General features: G+C 34.0%; 1 protein-coding gene across 1 annotated transcript in view; it reads left to right on the top strand.

Annotated features, from left to right (window-relative positions):
- The window catches only part of LOC123555729 (uncharacterized), a 57,390-nt gene that overhangs the window by 25,799 nt on the left and 11,750 nt on the right, over positions 1–19,841 (top strand). Inside the window, exons 18-33 of the mRNA XM_053524637.1 lie at positions 2,562–2,755; positions 3,004–3,257; positions 4,006–4,147; positions 4,633–4,747; positions 5,379–5,462; positions 5,956–6,318; positions 6,651–6,736; positions 7,353–7,416; positions 8,042–8,221; positions 8,593–8,831; positions 9,039–9,330; positions 12,379–12,537; positions 14,936–15,025; positions 17,365–17,443; positions 17,623–17,807; positions 18,108–18,371. Of these exons, the coding sequence (XP_053380612.1) occupies positions 2,562–2,755; positions 3,004–3,257; positions 4,006–4,147; positions 4,633–4,747; positions 5,379–5,462; positions 5,956–6,318; positions 6,651–6,736; positions 7,353–7,416; positions 8,042–8,221; positions 8,593–8,831; positions 9,039–9,330; positions 12,379–12,537; positions 14,936–15,025; positions 17,365–17,443; positions 17,623–17,807; positions 18,108–18,371 (2,790 nt within the window). The remainder of the gene's footprint in view (positions 1–2,561; positions 2,756–3,003; positions 3,258–4,005; positions 4,148–4,632; positions 4,748–5,378; positions 5,463–5,955; positions 6,319–6,650; positions 6,737–7,352; positions 7,417–8,041; positions 8,222–8,592; positions 8,832–9,038; positions 9,331–12,378; positions 12,538–14,935; positions 15,026–17,364; positions 17,444–17,622; positions 17,808–18,107; positions 18,372–19,841) is intronic.

The raw sequence follows: 19,841 nt of genomic DNA, 5'->3' as shown, positions 1-19,841 counted from the left end.
TATTCAACAGGGAAAGCCTCGTTCCTAGATTTCTCCATACACGCTTAAGGGTATGCCAACGTCGCACTTGCCCTATTTTCAACAAGTTAGACAAGACAGTGTAAACAAAATGATTATAAAATAAGAAAACTAAAATAGCAAATCATAACTTTTCTGCTTTCATCTTTAAATAATTTCCTTTTTAGACTTAATTTTCATAATGGTAGTAAACGATTTTGCATATTAAACTGAAAGTATTCAATGAAAATTGTCATACACTCGTAGACTTTTATAATCGGTCACTGCGATAACTTGGTTAATATTTAAATTACACGACTGAAATTTTCTCGATCACCTTTGTTCCCATATGCTATTTATTCCTGAGGGTATTTTTTCATTAAAATGACTTAAACCAACCATGTGTGGTATACTTTATTGTTTTATTTCTGGCGGCGTAGTCTTAGAGAAATATATGAAAATCATAGGTGACCGATTACAAATGTCTATGCGTGTATTGGTAGGTTGCAAAAATGGAGTACATAGCACAGTTACCTACCTTTTCGTTTTTTTTTAAATTTCACAAATACATTTGTTGTACTGAAATAATCTTTTAACTATCAAAGAATGTTTCACAAATGATAGACAGTTGTTAGATAGCTTAGTTACTGTTGAAGTGGGTTTAAAGAAACGTTGCATATCGATAGAAGGTAATGAATGGGAATGCAAATTGCAAAATGCTAAAACCATTCTTCTATCCAGATTTCAATTTACTCCCCCATCCACATTCTCTCTTTTTATTTAATGCCTTCAACTTTTAAACGTCTTAATGCCTTTTAAGCAATATCTATTGCCAGGCCAGGTGAACATCGTGTCATCAAGGCCTAAGATGACTATTGTTTTGAGACATGAATACAAATTTTGCAAATCTGGGAACAAATGAAAGCGGCCCAGAACATGGATGAACTAAGTTAGAAATGAGGCATTTTGCCATCCCAGGAAAATTGAAAGAATTTTTACTTGATATATTTTAACTATTGATACTGTGTGAAGATATATTTTATATGAGCTCAGTGTTGATTAAACAATTAAAAAATTCATACATAATACAACATTAAATTAAAGGGACTAATTTAAGAAAACCTTTTATGTTGGTTTGCAAAGACGACTTTGTCTATCAGTTACCACTAGTCTAAATAAACAATAAAATCTATAAAAAGATCCTTTGGAATATGTTCATGAGAGGCAATGAAATGTGCAACATCTCCCACGACCCTAGCACTGGCTATTACACATCTATTGAATATTCCGAGATTCCAAAGGACCAGAAAATATAACAACACTGAATCCAAGTACGGGAGACTTTTTACAGTCGGCACACGACACTTAAAATTGCTGTTGTGATAGTAAATATAATCTGTAAAAGAACCTATGGACGCATGGAATTCAACCGAGAAGACTAATAGCAGACTCGGTTTGATTGAATCTGTTCATGAGAGGTAATGAAATGAAATGTGGAACAACACCTACGCCCCCTAACACCGGCTTAAGGTAGTTCTGCACATTTAATAAACCTGAAGTGATGGCGTAACCTCATTTATTTGGATAGCGTAGAATAAAGCTTGGATTTGGCGTACGGAAATAAAGATCATTTTATGAATTAATGGCAACCTCTGAGTAATGTCACTATCTTTCTAAAGTTAAAATATGATATTAAAACATCTGACACGTTAAATAATTCAAAACAATGTCTTAAAACCAGATTGAAATGAGGGGATCACTTAAACCATGGGCAAATATCTCAAAAACAGGCACACAAACCTGTACATTTTATTTCACCAATTATATGCCCTACGTTTATTTATGACTGTGATAAGTTTCATTAAAACTATATTGTAGAAAAAATGATACTCGCGATAATGTTATGAAAATTGTGGTTTTCCCATAGACTCCCATTATGAAAACATGCTTGAGGTCCTAATTTTTCAAATCAGCCTATCAAACAATCACGCACACGATTCTATTTTTTATTTGCTGATTTTTCTGAGTATATTCTGAAGTTTTGAAAAAAAGGGTTTAATTAAACTCTACAATGTTGATAAAATTTTGATTCCAACGTGCAGAACTACATTAAGCGGAACTTTATTACACATTATATCGAATGTATTCCATGATCCCAAAGGATCAGAAAATATAACGACACTGAATCCAAGTACGGGGAGTCTTTTTACGGCCATCAGACGGCACTTACGGATTGCTGGTGTGATAGTAAATTAAATCTGTAAAAAAGATCCTTTGGAAGCATAGAATGCAACCGAGAAGAATTATAGCAGTCTCGGTTTGATTGAGTCTGTTCATTACAGGTAATAAAATGTGCAACACCTCCCACGCCATCTAGCACCGGCTTTTAATAGCTGAACTCTACTACACATCTATTGGATAAATTCCATGATCTCAAATGAATTATTTCACTTGAATAGGATTTAGGCTTACACTATGAACATGTTAAGCTCTCAAGGATTTGTTTAGTTTCAAAATGAATTTTTCAAGTTCTATGGTCAGTTATTACTTTTTATAAATCATAGGTGCAGTTAATAAATGGTCTCGAACTCAGCATAGGAACAGAGAATTACAGGATTGTAAATGTCACACTGAATACTAACCACAGTGCTTCCACATTACAAGATGGAGAGGGACTCTGCATGTTCTCACCAGGCTCGTACAAACACAGAGATGGCACTGAAAGCATAAATAGTGATGGATTTGTACCAAGTTGGGGGTTTGTAGAAATGCCAAATTTTATCATCAGATACATTTAACAACAAGTAATTACCATTCAACAGAAATGTGCTAATGTTGTTATATTCAAATAAATACGGTTTATGCCCGGAAAAATCTATAGATGCCGGCAAAAGTTATATCATTTTCCTCGAATAAAAGTATTCTTAGAACAACCTTTTACTTTAATTGTTAAATATCAGTTTTGTGTAAATCATCTTATATATTTCATCGACTTGATGTCTTCAGGGTATCCGTAGCTGAAAGCTTGTTCAATCCACTAAATCACAAGGCTTTATCCTGGGATGATGAATATGTACAATGTGGATGCCCTCAGAAAACTGAAGCTTTACAAGACAGAGAGCAGACGTACATCTATAATAATACATATTGGTCGGGTGATACTTTCTACTCGTATATAAGTGAATCATATAGGGTATACGGGGGTTATGTACGATGTTTGGCGGAGAACACCTGCAAAGTGAATCACACAGGAGATGCTGGTAAATCCAAAACAATATACCACAATAATAGAACGATGTGTCATTCTGAATAATAGGAGACAAATGTCCTAATTTGTTTCGTTAAAATTATGTATTCTGATTTGCTTTTGTATGCAACGTTTTTAAATATACTGCATTTAAAAGAAAGATTAAAGGTATTATTGATCTCACTTCATCATTGATACATCAATGTGCGTACTTTATATGCACCTGATTATATTTCATGACATTTTTGTACAGCAAAATGATAAAATCACTATCATTGTTCTGTCGTTTCATTCCTGTTGAAAAAGGTCACTATTTATGTCAGTTTATGTGAATATATACACGAATGTATTGTTTCAACATATATAAAATTGCGACAATTCTTGTAACTATTAAATTCTTTAATCTAGAGTTAGAACATGATATGGTGTCATGATAGGACAATAATGTCAACACAAGTTTTCACAAAAACAAACTTAGCTTGCATTTTAAGGTATTACATCTATTTGAAATACCCAACATACCGTATATAAAGAAATTGACAAATGCTGAACATAACTAACAAAAAAAGACTGTTTCAACTTCTTAGTCTACTTTTCCTTGTCTAACTAATTTTCAGCAGCCAGCAATATAAACTTTTTACAATATTTGTTCTCTGTTTCAGCGATATCAACTTTTCACAGTATTTGTTCTCTGTTTCAGGGTTGTTTGGATCTTTGTTTAACACCATTTAAATTTACATTCTTGTCGTTTTGTTTTTCAGATTGGTCTGGTTCATTACTTCCGGTATTTTCTTTGGCAAGTATAAAAGCACGAATGGAAATCAGGTACATAGGAATTTGGCCCTTACTGCACTTGTTTTGTGATTTTGAAGGACAAGAGGGATACCAATATAAGATCAAATGGTTAGTTTACTATCATATATAATAAATTGTAGCGTATGTTATATCTTTATGATGTACAAATAAATTAAATATGATATAATATAAGAACTGTAAACATATGCAGCTTTGTTTCTTGTTTTTGATTCGATATAGTCAGCTGTTTGCTTTGTTTTTCTGTATTTGTTTTTGGGGTTCAACTTTATTTCTAATTTATAACGGCGGGCTGTCAATCTAATTAATGTTCCTAGATTCTCTACCAGTTTAAACTTGTAATTACAAACTTCCCCACATGAATCTTTTATCAAATCGTTACGGATAACATATAACATGCGCCTCGCCTGAGGATAGAACTCAAGACCCCACAATCCGTAGATCTGCACTCTCCCTACTGAGCTAAGTGGGCAGTTTAATTTCTGAACGCGGATGCTGGCGTGCATTGTATGGTTAAGGCAGCATTGCCTCCTAACAGACTATGTTTAGGATTTATTTAAACGATATATTTGCAGGAAACTTGATAAAGATATCGTGTACACTTCACCTCTTCTGGACTATTCTTCTGTGGACACGTATTATATAACAAACGACAATTTACAAACAGAGAAGTTCTTACTGGAAGTGAAGGTAATAAATTGTCATTAGTGTATGTATGCATTTTAAAATAAAGGTTAGCTTCATTTTTCTTATCTTAACTTTTAAAAATACGTGTTTCTTGATAAAGATATAGAACAGTACCATTTACAATAATTTTCTCAGTATTGAAAATGGAGTGAATAAGAATCTGTATGAGCATTTAAAAGTTTAAGACTTTATTATAATCAATTGTTTTTACATTCATATTGCTATTTAATAGACACTTTGAATTACCTTTCGACAACAGTAGATGGTGTGAGTGGTGTAGCACATTCCATTTTTTCTTATGAAGAGCTCAGTCAAACCGAGTTTGCTATTATTTAAGGTTTTAACTACCCATACATGTATAAATCCCGCACGATAACTCAAACGATAACATGTTTGATAATTATGATTTTTCTTCATTAAAACGTTTGAATACAGAAAATATTTTGTATAACGTTACAGTGTGCACTTAACTTCTATCATTGACAACATTTTTGAGATCAACGATTCATGAGAACCATAACAATAAAACAATATTATAAACATTTTGTCGTTTAAATTATCGCGGAGTAGTATAAGCAATATTGCCTTTCTATTTATTGACTTATTAGCACTTGTTTATATTCTGAAATGTTAGTTTTCATGTGGTGTCAGCATACATGATGCAGCTGGTACAGAACTTCTTGATTCAAAAGACAGTGATGAAATCTCTGCTGTAGAGGTAACTCCATTCATTCTGTCATAGACATATCAACGTTATCTCAAGAGTCTTTTTTCAAAGTAAAAATGTTGACAACCTGGACATACTACACTGACAAGTATTGTTAAGGTGATGTTGTTTAATCTTGGTTAACCGCTAAAAGCATATCTTGAGGAAGCTATCCAGCTGGCTTACGGAAGGTCGGTGGTTCTACCCAGGTGCCCGCTCGTGATGAAATATTGCACGAAGGGGCACCTGGGGTCTTCCTCCACCATTAAAAGCTGGAAAGTCGCCATATGACCTATCATGAAAAAAACATATCTGAAATGCAGTTGAAACACGGTGCTAATCCCAAAACAAAACAATAAAAACATGGCACTTAATTGTTAGAATTCATGTGAACCTGGCGGTACGGAAACTGGTCAAAGTCTAATAATATAAATTGTTATCATATTGAAAATCTCAGTAAGTACTGTAGAAATACCATTTACCTTAAGACTCATGATAATTTCAGTTTGTGGAGACAGAGTTGCTTTTACCTAGAGGAGGTGATGTTGTAGTGCAGGTCAGATTAAATATTCCTCTTGTGTGCACGCTAGGGTATTCGTGTTACTTTGACATTAAACTCTATGCCCCAGATGACGACTGTTCCAACTCATCTATTGCAATTAAAGGTCAGCAAACATGCGGACAAAGAATAATTGGTACATCCACTGAAGATGGGCTTGTAAACGAGGCACGAATCATCAATATCACAGTAACCACGAAAAATAACGCAAAGTATTCATTAAAAGATACATTCTATCTGAAAATGAAATTGTCTGCACATGGAGATACCAGTACATTTTGGCTACACACGTTCAGCCAGGTTTTGACGGTAAGAGTGTTTCACCATTTTCGACAAATGTAATCTTAATTTGTATGCATAAAAACAAATATTAGCTTATTTTGATCGATGTTGCAATGTCCATAAATAAAGTTTATTAAAGAAAGGCTAAGCAAAGGGATTGTACAATTTAAGTACAAAAAGAAAAATATAAAAGAAAGAAAATCGTGACGTTTTCGTCTTTTGGTATACATAGCAGATATTTGTGGATAATTACGAATTCTTTCTTTCTCGTACTTGAACCTTTTAGTCTATTGCAATCTCTTTCCACGAATTATCTTAAACAATCATAATTTCACAGCACTTCTATTTTATTTTGTAAGGTTTTTGTCCGAGATTATGAAAACTACTGGCAAAGAAATTATTGCTATGCAAACAATGACCCGAGAATGCGGACGTTCGATGGACAGTAAGTTTTGAATACATATTCTAACTTTGCGTTTCCATTTACATGCTTTTTACTCAATAAAATCTGTCACAAGATCCTTTGGAAGCAAAGAATGTAACCAAGAAGAATAATAGCAGACTCGGTTTGATTGAGTCTGTTCATAAGAGGTAATGAAATGTGCAACCCACCCGGTTAGCCCGCCCGCTTAGCTCAATTGGGAGAGCGCAGATGGGTCGTGAGTTCGATTCCTGGGCGAGGTGTATGTTCTCCGTAACGATTTGTTAGAAGATACTGTGTCAGAAGTCATTTCGTCCTCCACCTCTTATTCATGTGGGGAAGTTGTCAGTTACATGCAGAAAACAGGTTTGTACTGGTACAGAATCCAGGAAAGCTGGTATCTGTCTGTCGTTACATAACAGAAATACTGTTGAGAGACGACACAGTTCGGTAATTTTATTATGACAGATATTCATCACAGAAGCTCACAAAATCTTATAGTGTCCTTCTCATGTCCATTTGTTGTGGGTACATACTGTAGGATAGATCTCAATGATTATCTTCAGATTGATATGATTACAAATATACTAGTAAAGAAAAGGGTATAAAACTGTATCGAACAATTGGTTTGTATTGACAGGTACTATAATGTTATGGTGGAAGCCGTTCTTGTATTGATGAGACATAAACGGTTGCCGGTGGAGGTAGTATCAGTTACTTAATTTACTATTAATTGTTTTAAGCAATGAATATACTTGGATAATGAGATCGAAATAGTCCGACAGTATAAGAAAATTAAAATCGAAATATCTTAATTTTTTTCAAATGAAAAGATTAGGACATCGTTAAAACAGCGGCACGTTATCACTAGGGGGGTGTTTTCGTAACTCTGACGCCTTTCCTTTTGTGGCTCATAAAAATGAACGTCAAAAACTTCAGTTAAACGAATAGAGAGAATTAATCATTATCTCCTAAGTCTATTAAAACATGAATGGAATTAGAAACATATGATAAAGTTACAAAAAAGGCACCTTGTTTCTACCATTTTTAAAAAAAATATATATATGGTCTTACTCACCCACTAGTATTGTGCGGGGTCGCAAGAATAACTTATTTTACATATGAATATTCCATACTATACGCAGAATTATTTGTTGATTAACATCATTCTAACAAATTCAGGTTTGATAAAACACATTACCAAATAATCCGAAATTTGAAAGAAACGATTTCTGACAACATTATAATATGTGGCTAAGATGAAAGTAATAACTTCATATTTTTGTAATGTAGAATGACTTTAATATTTCCTACTTGTAAAATTCACAGATTCAGCTTGAGACCAATCTGTGTGGGGGTTGGCGTGTTGCGTGTGCATGTGGAGTTACCATACGTGCTGGAAGGGACGTATTTATCGTGAACCATTGCCATGGTAACCACATGACAGGTTATTTACTGGCTGACGACGGTATCTTAAGAGTAAGGAAAAGAACTGCACATCGATATCAAGTAAATTTACACATATATTTTTGTAGTAACTGTAGTATGAAATCGAAATCTAACGATATACAATTAAAATTAACATGTTTCTTTAATCACATCTACTTTACTGGTACAAGGTATGCAAATAGGAAGTGTGTATTAATTTGTTTTGGGTTTATATATATCACAGAGACCATCTTCCGACCGGCAAGGCGGACAGTTAAACAATCAAAAAAGAACAAACAAAAAGCAGCTTTATTTTCGTGCATTAGCTACTCCCAATCTTAAAACAAACAAAAATCTGGAGTGTCAAAGCAAAAGAGGTTTTTGTGTTTCTCTATAATTATGCTCTCTTTTCTCTCTCTCGTTCGCTCAATTTGTTTTCACCTCTTCTGTAGATATACCTACCACACGGCACCATGGTAGATGTGCGTATCTCCTCTTGGAACGGATTCATGGTCAATGTTTTCATTTATCCCTCTCCGGCTGATATGAAGTATGTAGAAGGTCTTTGTGGTAATTTTAATGGTGACTGGGGAGATGACTTGATACACAGTGATGGAAAAGTCACTACTTCTAGTCGGTATTACTGGTGGTGGTATACCCCTGACCCCGACGATTTTGTTCAGTCCTGGGGGTATGTATGTGATTTATGAACTTTTAATTCTAAGAAAACAAGATAAACTATTCAACTCAAGAAGTCGTTTCATGTTTCATTTGATAATGCAAATTCAAACAAAGATTACAACTTGTGTAGCATTAACCTTGACCAACATAAAAACACAAAAATAAAACGCATTTGAATAACTAAAGAATATTAGATGATTATTTTCATATAACACAGACTCGCGTTTACTAATGACCTAGACTTGACTGATGTTGATGAGATTGATGCAACCTTACACAGTTGGTATGAGAATGATGTTTTCTGTGTTTGTACCGGAACCGATGGCGATGGAGAAATAATGTGCTCTGCAAATGAGGAGGACACATGTATAACAAAACCTGATAAACCAGGAGTAGATCTCTCAATAACTGTGAGGAACAAGAGATCTGTTGTCAGCCCTATACACGAAAACAAACACAGACTTACAAAAATGCGTGAAAAACGTGCTGTAAGTTCCAAGACAGGCAAGGTAAATATTGACTTCGATTATTTCATGTCCTTTTGATTTAACATTTGCACTATCTTATTACTGTTTCACAATTAATACATACATTTAAATGATATTTTATTAATATGAAATAAATTTCAGCTATTTCCCCTCTGTTTTAGATTAACTAATTGCGAAAATACCATCTCAAAAGAGGGTATTTTGTAAAAAAAATGCTTAAAATTCACTGAACTGTAGTTCAAAACATAATGCATAAGAATTTTTCAGGAAGAAAGAAATAAAAATCGATTGTCGGGAAAAATCTACATACAACATATTCGACCTTCCAATGTTCTCTCTCTCTCTCTCTCTCTCTGTCTGTCACAAAGCTTGTCCGCACTGTAAGTCAAACATTTCTCATCCGATTTTCACTAAACTTTAACAAAATGTGTTTGACCATAAGACCTCGGTCAAGTTCGATAACTAGTCCAATCGGTCCAGGCATATTGGAGTTATGGCCCTTGAATTACCAAAAATCGAACTTTTTACTCTTGTCCGCACTCTAAGTCAAACATTTCTCATCCGATTTTCTCTAAACTTGAATAAAATGTGTTTGACCATAAGATCTCGGCCAAGTTTGATAACTAGCCAAATCGGTCCAGGCGTTTTGGAGTTACGGCCCTTGAATTACCGAAAAACCTGCCTTTTTGCACTTGTCCGCACTCTTATTCAAACATTTCTCATCCGATCTTTACTAAACTTGAACAAAATGTGTTTGACCATAAGACCTCAGACAAATTCGATAATGAGCCGAATCGGTCCAGGCATTTTGGAGTTCTGGCCTTTGAATTGTAGTGAGTAAACAGTATATAAAGACTGACTTGCTATTTAGATGATTAGGCAGTTGTGGGAGACATTCGCTTTTCTCTAAAGTAGCTCTAGTTCTATCTTGCTTTCCAAAAGTAACAGATTGTTTCGCTACATGATACAAATGAAAAAAAAAATCTCTTTTCTGTCAAATGCAGACATCGGACATGCGATATAAAGTCTAACAATTTTAGTAAAGTCATGTTTTTCTTTATATAATATTTAGCAGCCTTATCGTTGAAATGCCACAGCCTCCGACGTTCCTTCGGTATCAAACAAGCCTATCTACAGCCTCTGTCAACATAACCATTTATTTTTATTTCATACTAAGTGTAGTTAGTAATCGGAGTGTTGTGGTAACCCATTTTCCTTTTTCTCTGCCTTGATTGTTGACTTCCTGTTGTTTGCGCGACGATACGGTAAATCAGAAATCGAGCATAAACCATTACGGTCCAAGCACTGGAAATTTCTGAGATGCTCTTGAATGTATCCCACCTAACCAAGAGGCCTGTGGAAAGACGGCTTCTCCTGTACCGTTGCTATACACTGGGCACGTTAAATAACCAGACTGTTTATTCGTAAAGAGCTAGGCTTAGGCCATAATGAAATAATTCCTAGATTATCATCCAAATTTTGTTCAAAAAGGGGGCGGCAGGGGGTGTAGAATTTTATTTTTATTTTTTATTTTATTTTTAAAACAACTGTACTCAGGGGTTCCATTTGACCCGGACTTGGGATTTTGACTCTTGAAATAAGCAAATGAGTACATACAGACTCCTAGGATTTCAGCAGAAGGGTCCTTTTCATCAACATGAGGTTTATTTCAGTTTAAACTCACAAATCAAGCCTTGTGTATTCCAAATGAACAGCTATTTATACATAAATCGAACCCCTGAGTACATGTCAAGACAAACGGCGAAAACGGAATAAAGTAAAATCAAACTAGTAGACTTTCTTTTTTAATTTCATATTTTATTTATCAACAATTCTTCATTTTATTTAGAAGCTGGATCGACCTGCGTTTTTGATGAACCGACTTCTCGAAAATAAAACGAGTATAATATTTTTTTTTGTTTGTTTGTTTGTTTGTTTTTGTTTGTTTGTTTGTTTGTTTGTTTTTAAATAAAATATTTAGAATAAAAAGAAAGGAAATGTTTCAATATTTCGGAATGGTATCTTTCAAACTGACATGAGCTTCTCAATTCAGACTGATAACAAAATGTTTGACAGTCTTTTTGTTACGATCAAATAGCCAGTAAATATCGGCAATAAGCTAGTCACTTCGTTTCAATTTTGTTGTTCACAGTTGAATCTCGATTGAAAAAATCCACGATATTTATAAGTATCTTAATATTTGTAATTTTTATTTCTTTAATCAAAATACTTCAAGATTTATATGAAATTTATTTTGTTTGAAAGTGAAATATACTACTCGATCTTCTGCAATCTCGATACGGAACGTATCGTAATCTTAGATTTTAGCGTATACAGTAGTAGTTTCCCTTTACCAAAATGGCGAAAATCGGAAACAAAATAAGTTTTAAAGTTGGAAAGTCGTCTTTACCTGTGTATAATGTGCACCCACGATTCGAGGCTGGTCCTGCGGTAAAAAAGTTGTGCATTACACATGGGAATATTTTGCGGCAGCATTGAATTTAAAACAAATATACTGAACCATATCGCAGTTCGTACATTTTTGGTTCTTTTCATTTTTTTTTTTTTTTTTTATTGAGAGAGAGAGAGAGAGAGAGAGAGAGAGAGAGAGAGAGAGAAGATAAAAAAAGGTCGGGGCGGCATAAAAAAGAGGGGACGGGCAGGGATGATAATCTAGAAATTAATTTATTATGGCTTTATAAAGCCGGACATGCTTGTATCTAAAATGGATTCTCTCTATCCGTTCTGGAGCTTTATCTCACTCTGTCCCTCTGGTCAGATCGCTCTGTGTCTATACTAGTAGAGGGTGAATTTTGCATCAAGTGTGACTGCATTTGGTACATGTAAAGCGCCATTCAACGAATTTATCATGAAAAGGGCGCTGTATAAATCTGGTATAATAATAAGTAATTTGATAATAATAAACATTGGTATGCATCGCTGTCATAACCTAGGTCCGTGCAATGTGAAGTCACTTCATTGTATATGCATCTAACACGATAAATATATTTTTTATTAGGTAATTTATCATACATTTCTAAAAATAATATAGAAATACTGTTTTTAAAGTTTTTAAACAGAATCGTCAAACGGAATACAATTACCATTGAAGATGCGATTGAAATCTGCAACAGAACATTATCCGCCTGTACTGTCATCACAGCTCCAAGTGACGGTGTTAATGTTACATTCGAAGAGCTGATTATGAATTGTGGACAAGACTCTGTGGTAATTTATTCAATTATTGTACAGTTATATTTGTATTAAATTCATATTTATTTAGTCAAGTGGTATGATCAAATGTACATTTATGTGTCACATTGTGCCTAACAGTTCTAAGGAAACATGCAAGATAGCCATCTGGTTTTGTCGCAGAATGCTGGATGTGGTGAGAGCAAAAGTCTAATTTAAGGCTTGTTTTTGTTTTACTTTCATTGATGGATCTATTATTGTGGGATTGATATTACAGGAATACTAGTAGATCTATTACTACATGAATTAGAACTCGGGGGTTAATCTGTATTTGTCCATCAAAAATTTTGGTATTATCAAAATAAAGAAACATTACAAATGTTCGACTATTTGATACTCGCCTTAACATTCTTTTAAAACTTGGTCTTACACACCCGTTATACTATGGGGATGTAGATTATAAAATTGTGAAAAAAATTAAGCTTTTTGTACAGTTTATTGCTGCGGTTTCCTATTTGATGGTGCTACACCTTAAAAATTGCAAGACTTCTTGTTTTTACTCCTTATTCCTTAAAATTGGACAAAGGGAGTGGAATTTTGTCTTGAAGACCTTTAAAGTTAGGCTCTTGATACTCTTGACATATTGACCTTTGACAAATTGGTGAGTACATTGGTGTAGTTATACCTTAGATTGGCCCTAATTTTATGTTTTACTTGTTATGATCTGGTATATTTTCACAATTGTTAGAGAATGCATTAAACAAATGGTTAGAAAATACTGCTTATAATTTATACAGTCAGAGATTGAAAAGTAGATAATCAAAACAAGTGATGCAATAAAGCTTTCTACTGAGTAATCACATATTTAAACCCTTGACAAATACAGTTTATACTTGAGTTCTCGAACTCATTTTTTTTTAAAATTCCGACTACCTCGAAGACATTTTCAAGACTCGTTCCAGAAAGACCTGTGCACAAAATATAATTTTATGTTGAATATCGGTTATCTTGAAGTAAAAAGCTCGATCCTTTGGATTTCTAGGTACAGGGTTTGAAAATAATTATTGAAAATCGCATTTAACAAGAAAAAATATATCGTATCATCATAGCAAATTCTGCGGCACTCACATTTTCATTGAATTATATGGGCGAATGAGCATAGCCTTATTTCCACCACTGCAGATGCCACAGATATATAATATTAATTCTCGCGATTCGAGGGAAACAGAACAGAATAATTCTATACCTTTGCAAGCAGCAACCTTAGTATTACCCGTATTAATGACCATCAACCCCGAAGGAATAGATTTATCAATGCTGAAATTTGAAATTCATAGCCTTACTTTTAACGCTGCAGATGTCACACACATATAATATTGATAGTCACAGCAGCATGGTTTTGATGTGATTTTGCATTCTGCAAATGTGACAGGAAACATATCTTTTTTTTCTCTTCAATTTGTATCAGTTTTAGGATAATTGTTGAATATGAGGTAGGATTTGAAATATGTAATGGGTCTGACTATATGAGGTAGCTCTGTAAAGATTGTCTAGCTTTTTGAAAAATATATATCGAGAATAATATTCAGGCGAGTAAAAGCATAACCATAACAGACCTCACTCATAGGTAAAGGACTGCTGTAGTCGTTCAAAAAAAAAAACAAGGAAAAACGTTTAAATCTGTTTACAAAGCCACAGTCACGGGCTTTTCGCTACGTATCTATTAATATTGATTTGCTATACTTAACTCGCTCCACGCAGATGAAACTACATATATGTACAGTTTCGTTTTCTTGACTAAAGCTGATAATACTTGGATGTTATTTTTTCTGCTAAAACATGTTCTTTCTATATTTGAGTGGCTATAATCTTGATAAAATGACATAAGCTTTTGATTTATTCCATTTATTCTATATTTGCCATACATAACAAGAAACCAGTTATAAACGTATGTATTCAGATTCTTTGCAGAAGACATATATTGAGAAAAACAGGATTTAGGATTGATATATCAATGTTGATTTAGGAGTAATAAGTCTGTTCCGACAGACACAATCTTAGAACCTACTCAGTTCTCTATCGGCAGAGCGCCCGCTACAAGTGCGGGAGGTCATGCCAGACCCTTTAAACTTCAAAACAAAGTGACTGAAGATATGGCTGCCTCAGATAAATGAAGGGATTAAAAGTACTTGGGTCGTCCGTGATAGTTGAACTAGCAGTTGTGCGTTTTCAAAACAATTGTTAAGGAGAATATTTTTTATCTTTGAAAGCCGAAAAGCTGATTAACGGAAGGTCGGTGGTTCTGCACATGTTTTGCCCGTCCGTTTCGGAAATAATTCTTCGGGTGCCAAAGGGGTCTTTCTCCACCATCGTCATTCTTGTGTCGAAAACGAGGCAAACAAATTAAATTTTTTTCATTATTTGATCATTTTAGGCTAATCCTGAGACGAACTGGATAGATCTAACATGTGAGGCGATGACAGCAAATGTGGAGAACGAAGTGCGAAATGATGTTGTACTACAGGTTAGCCAGTTAGGAAACCAAATACAAGTTTCATATTTCACTTTTTATGTTGTCAAATGGGTTTGTTCTTGTACAAGGCATATAAATAACATTTTGCTTATGTAATAGTTGCAAAATACAAAGTACTGGCTTTACCAGAGAAATATACTTTGAGCTCGCATGTAAAACAAAAAAAAGTTTCTTTGTATTCCATATCTTTTTAATGGTTGTAACCACATTAAATTTTACTCATTTTTCTAAGCAACATCATCACGTAACAATGTTGATTTCTATAACATTTTAATGTGAATGTGTCTTTATTGTGAGATTCTTGTCATTTACATCTTTGTTTATATCGAGATTTATTTGATGAGAATTCTCATGTATTTCTTGTTTTAATGTTAAGAATCAGATTTTGGATGAAGCTAAACCAAGATAAGATCTCGCATATGATGGAATTTATCATTCGGGTTTCGCGATAAGTACTTTTGTATATGTTCATATACAGTTTTCTTGATTTACAGACAAGATATTGCTTTTGGTATATTGTATGTGAAATGATGAACATTTAGTTGACCTTTTCATACAAACTGCATATAGATATGTATGTAGAGAAAAAAAGTAATCATTGGAAAGCACTTTTCCTAAACAAAAGCAGGGCTCATATGAAAATATAGTCCGATATTGTCTGAATATTCTTAATGTAGCAGAACATTTGTGCCAATTTAAAGTAATTTACTTACAAACATTAGATTTTTTGCATAAATAAATGAATAAATATCGAATACAAATTGTGTGCTGTAAAGTCAATTTATTCTAGCATAGTTCGGGCTAATAATAAAAGGAAAAGAAAACTTTCTGTTGATGTGTCAAGCTGTGTTATCTTATTGATATATAATATTTCGAAAGAGATTGTACACCAAGATCATTTTCTAAGAGCGCGTACTTCACTACAAGACAAAGTAAATAATGTAAATGAATTATTTCTATGAAAGCGTTACAATGAAAAGTTGGTAAAATGTTTTGTTTTTTGGGGATTTAACGTCGCACCGACACATGATAGGTCATATGGCGACTTTCCAGCTTTAATGGTGGAGGAAGACCCCAGGTGCCCCTCCGTGCATTATTTCATCACGAGCGGGCACCTGGGTAGAACCACCGACCTTCCGTAAGCCAGCTGGATGGCTTCCTCACATGAAGAATTGATATGTACTTGATATGGTATTGAGGCCGTTTTGGTGGTTTTAAATGAAACGAACTTTCATCTTCACGCCCTTGGTGAGGTGAACGTAGTTGTAAATTTATTACAAGAATTATATGTCCATATTCTTTAATATAAGATATATTGAAATTTCAGTCGAGTTTGATTCTTGTTTCTATTTATACATATAATGACTGGTTTGTCAACTGCAGCTAGTTTTGCACCTGAAATGGTATTTTGTACTGAAGGTGCATTGTATAGTGGGTATCTTTTTTTTGTTTCCAGTGTGATATCAAACTATATCGTCACCGATAAGGAAGACAATTCCTTATTTTAACGAAGGCGAAAACAAATATGAAAAATCCTTTCGAAGCAAAGGGCTCCCTCCTGTAACCATAACATTGAATGGACTTAACTTCCCAAAGGACTGCAAATAGTATCACCAAGCATTGGGGAGCGGGGATGCATTTTACGGCCACATCAAGGGCACTCAAATATTTCATTTGTGAATTTTAATCAATTCATTTCTATAAATTCGGTACTATTAGATCTTTCGAAAGCATAGAACATAATCAAAGATAAAAGCAGACTCGGTTGAGAGATGACGAAATGTAGAACACCCCTCACGTCCCCAGCACCTGCTCATGAGGAACTCCATTGCTTAAATAAAATTGAATTAAATTTATGGTCCCAAAAGAATATCATATTTTGTCTCGGTATTTTAACAAAGAAAACAATGATAGTTGTAAACTCCAGATCTTGCATGTTCAATCTTGGCTTCGCCTCTCATGAAAAAAATCTGTCTTGTGTTTACTTGGAAACAATTATTTTGATCTGATGTTGAAACATTCTTTTTTATTTCACTAGCGTTTTGTATTTGTAAAGAATCCATTGGCATATAGAATGAAATATTTTGTACGTCTCAATTTGACTGGAAAATATATTTCAAATCACGATTCAGATCATGGTAATAAAAGTAATTCTATTGTTAGTTTCGGTGATAGGCACAACTTCCTGTAATGCTAGTTCTGAGAGTATGGACTTAAAAAGTCAAAGTTTGAAACCTAGTAATGTAAACATAATATTTATTGGAATTATACGGGCATAAATCCTTTCGTATAATGCAATAATGAAAATATATAAAATTATTGTGTTTTAGAAAGAAAAGCCTGAACTTGCCAAAATGATGATACAAATCTGTGCTGGAAATTGTTCAGGACATGGGCAATGTATCGAAGGTACAAACTGGACTGGTTGTGTTTTTCTTTTACTTTAAGTTATATACATACTCGTTCATAAGGTTTTCCGTCTTGATTTCTTCGATAATTTTTCTTAAGTAATATGGTTAAGTGCTTGTAATGTACTGTTTCTGATACTTTGTGATTTATTGTGATTTATAATGCCAGATATTTTACAGGCAACTGTGATTGTTACCAAGGATATGGAGAAGACGACTGTTCAATTCAGTTTTCGGTGCCGCCAAAAATTGAGGGAGTCGCTGGAGATGGAGTCTGTGACAAGAAACAAGCCGACTGTACTTCTATATTGGTTACCACTTCGGGATCACTGTCTGATTCTTCATACACTGCTAGTCATTTTGAGGTTCACGTTTTAAATGTCTTCTTCTAGAAGATTTTTTTTCGATTTTCCATCAATTTATTTCATGTGAGCTGAAGTGTATTTACAATACATGAGTAAAACACTTCAATATTACACAAAAGCTCCAGTAAATGAAAAAGGACAAGCCAATCCAGTTGATCTCTAAAAGTACGTGTTGCTCAGATGCTTATTTAGGCATTCAAAATATTTAATTTGGCTGATTTGCGTTTATGTACATAAGTACATACAGCTTTACTTTAAGATTACACTCTGATTTACGATTATTTGCTGTTGTATTTTAAGGCTAAATCCGATGGTTCCTGGAAGATAATAGAAACGTTTCGAGGTCAGGTTGACTACAGAAATCCTTATGAGGTCAAAGTTGGTCTAAATATGAATAGCAGAAGGAAAAGATCAACTAGCGGGAACATGTACATAGCTGACCAATATGTTATATCCCTGAGCAATGATGGCTCCACATTTGGAAATAGCTCCACAGTTTATGTATTGGATTCTACTTGTCTTCAAGTCAATCAAACAAATGGAACAGACAACATTGTTCTAACGGTAATTTATTTCTTACTTCATTGTGTCAGTACATATACATCATTTCGCATTTTGCCAAATTCAGTCAAATTATTAGGTGTATAACATTGCCAGACTTTGACGTTTACCGCCGTCCAGAAATTATTTTGAAAGCGTTCTTGAATGAAACTTTTTATATTGATGGATAGTTCGATATAATTGCGGGGTTTTGCGTTAATAAAGACCTATATCTCTCAGAATTATAATGTATTATAATGCCTATTTGAGAAATCCACAAAATAAACAGGTGCTTGGATCTTAAAAAATCACCTCACTCGATACACTCTATATCTGTCATATAAATACTTCAAACATATTTCACTTTATTCTTACATAAATTAAGTGTTGTTTCTTCTTGATTATAGATGATATAAAATTTGTACATTTTTTTAAATGCACATGTAACTTAATTTGTTAAACTTAAAATGTATGTATTTAATGAATGTGTTCATTGTTTGACATCTATCTGAATTTTAGATATATGCGGCTTTTTTATTTATCATTGGATGCCATCAATTTAAACATACAAATCAACAAAAATGTTCTTGTATATACTTGTTTAAAAGTACCTGAAAACTTAAATTAACTCCATTCTACATTCTTGCATAAAATCTTTGGGTTTTTTTGCAAACATTCTGGGTACGTACAAACAAGGCAAAAAATACGTGTATAAACAAAGAGATTCTCGTGACCATGCGCTGTGTCCGAGGCATATAAAATGGTTTATTGCATTTTCCATTACCGCTCATGAACAGACTCAATCAAACCGAGTCTGCAATTTTCACTATTTGCCTTGTTCTCGGTGCTTCCGAGGGATCTACCTTTCAGATTTTATGTACTTCATAACAGCGGATGTTAAGTGCTGTGTGGCGGCCGTAAAAAGTCGCCCCGACTTCATCTTAGTGTTGTTATAATTTCTGGTCCTTCGGGAGCATTGATTTCAACTCATTTAGATTTAAGACTGAATACTGCTTAAGCCGGTGCTAGGGGGCGAGGGCAGTGTTGCATTTTCCATTACTGCTCATGAACAGACACAATCAAACCGAGTCTGCAATTTTCACTGTTTGCCTTGTTCTCGGTGCTTCCGAGGGATCTACTTTTCAGATTTTAATCTATCACTTTATCAAAATATCATTTTGCAACCTTACGCGCCTGAGTTGACTTTCCGTACTATAATTATTATGCCCGTATGTTTGTTTCAAAAGTAAGTTTCCACGTCACGATTCAATCCCTAAAGATAATAGATAAACGCCATTTCGAAGAAGTTAACATACTCAGTCTAAATAATACACTAAATCTTTATAATTATGTTCCCGTCTACTTCACATCATTGTAGCCTAATTTGTAATGCCAAAATAAACAAGACGTTGAAACAAGCGAAAGTTGTAAACTTTTAGTTTAAAGGAGTTCTAATTAAGAAATAATTCTTAGCAAAAGAGTGCTCTAACACTA

Source organism: Mercenaria mercenaria, chromosome 15, assembly GCF_021730395.1.
Source record: "Mercenaria mercenaria strain notata chromosome 15, MADL_Memer_1, whole genome shotgun sequence".
Taxonomy (NCBI): Eukaryota; Metazoa; Mollusca; class Bivalvia; order Venerida; family Veneridae; genus Mercenaria; species Mercenaria mercenaria.
The sequence above is the reverse complement of the archived record's forward strand: the minus strand, read 5'-3'. Positions and strand labels throughout refer to the sequence as shown.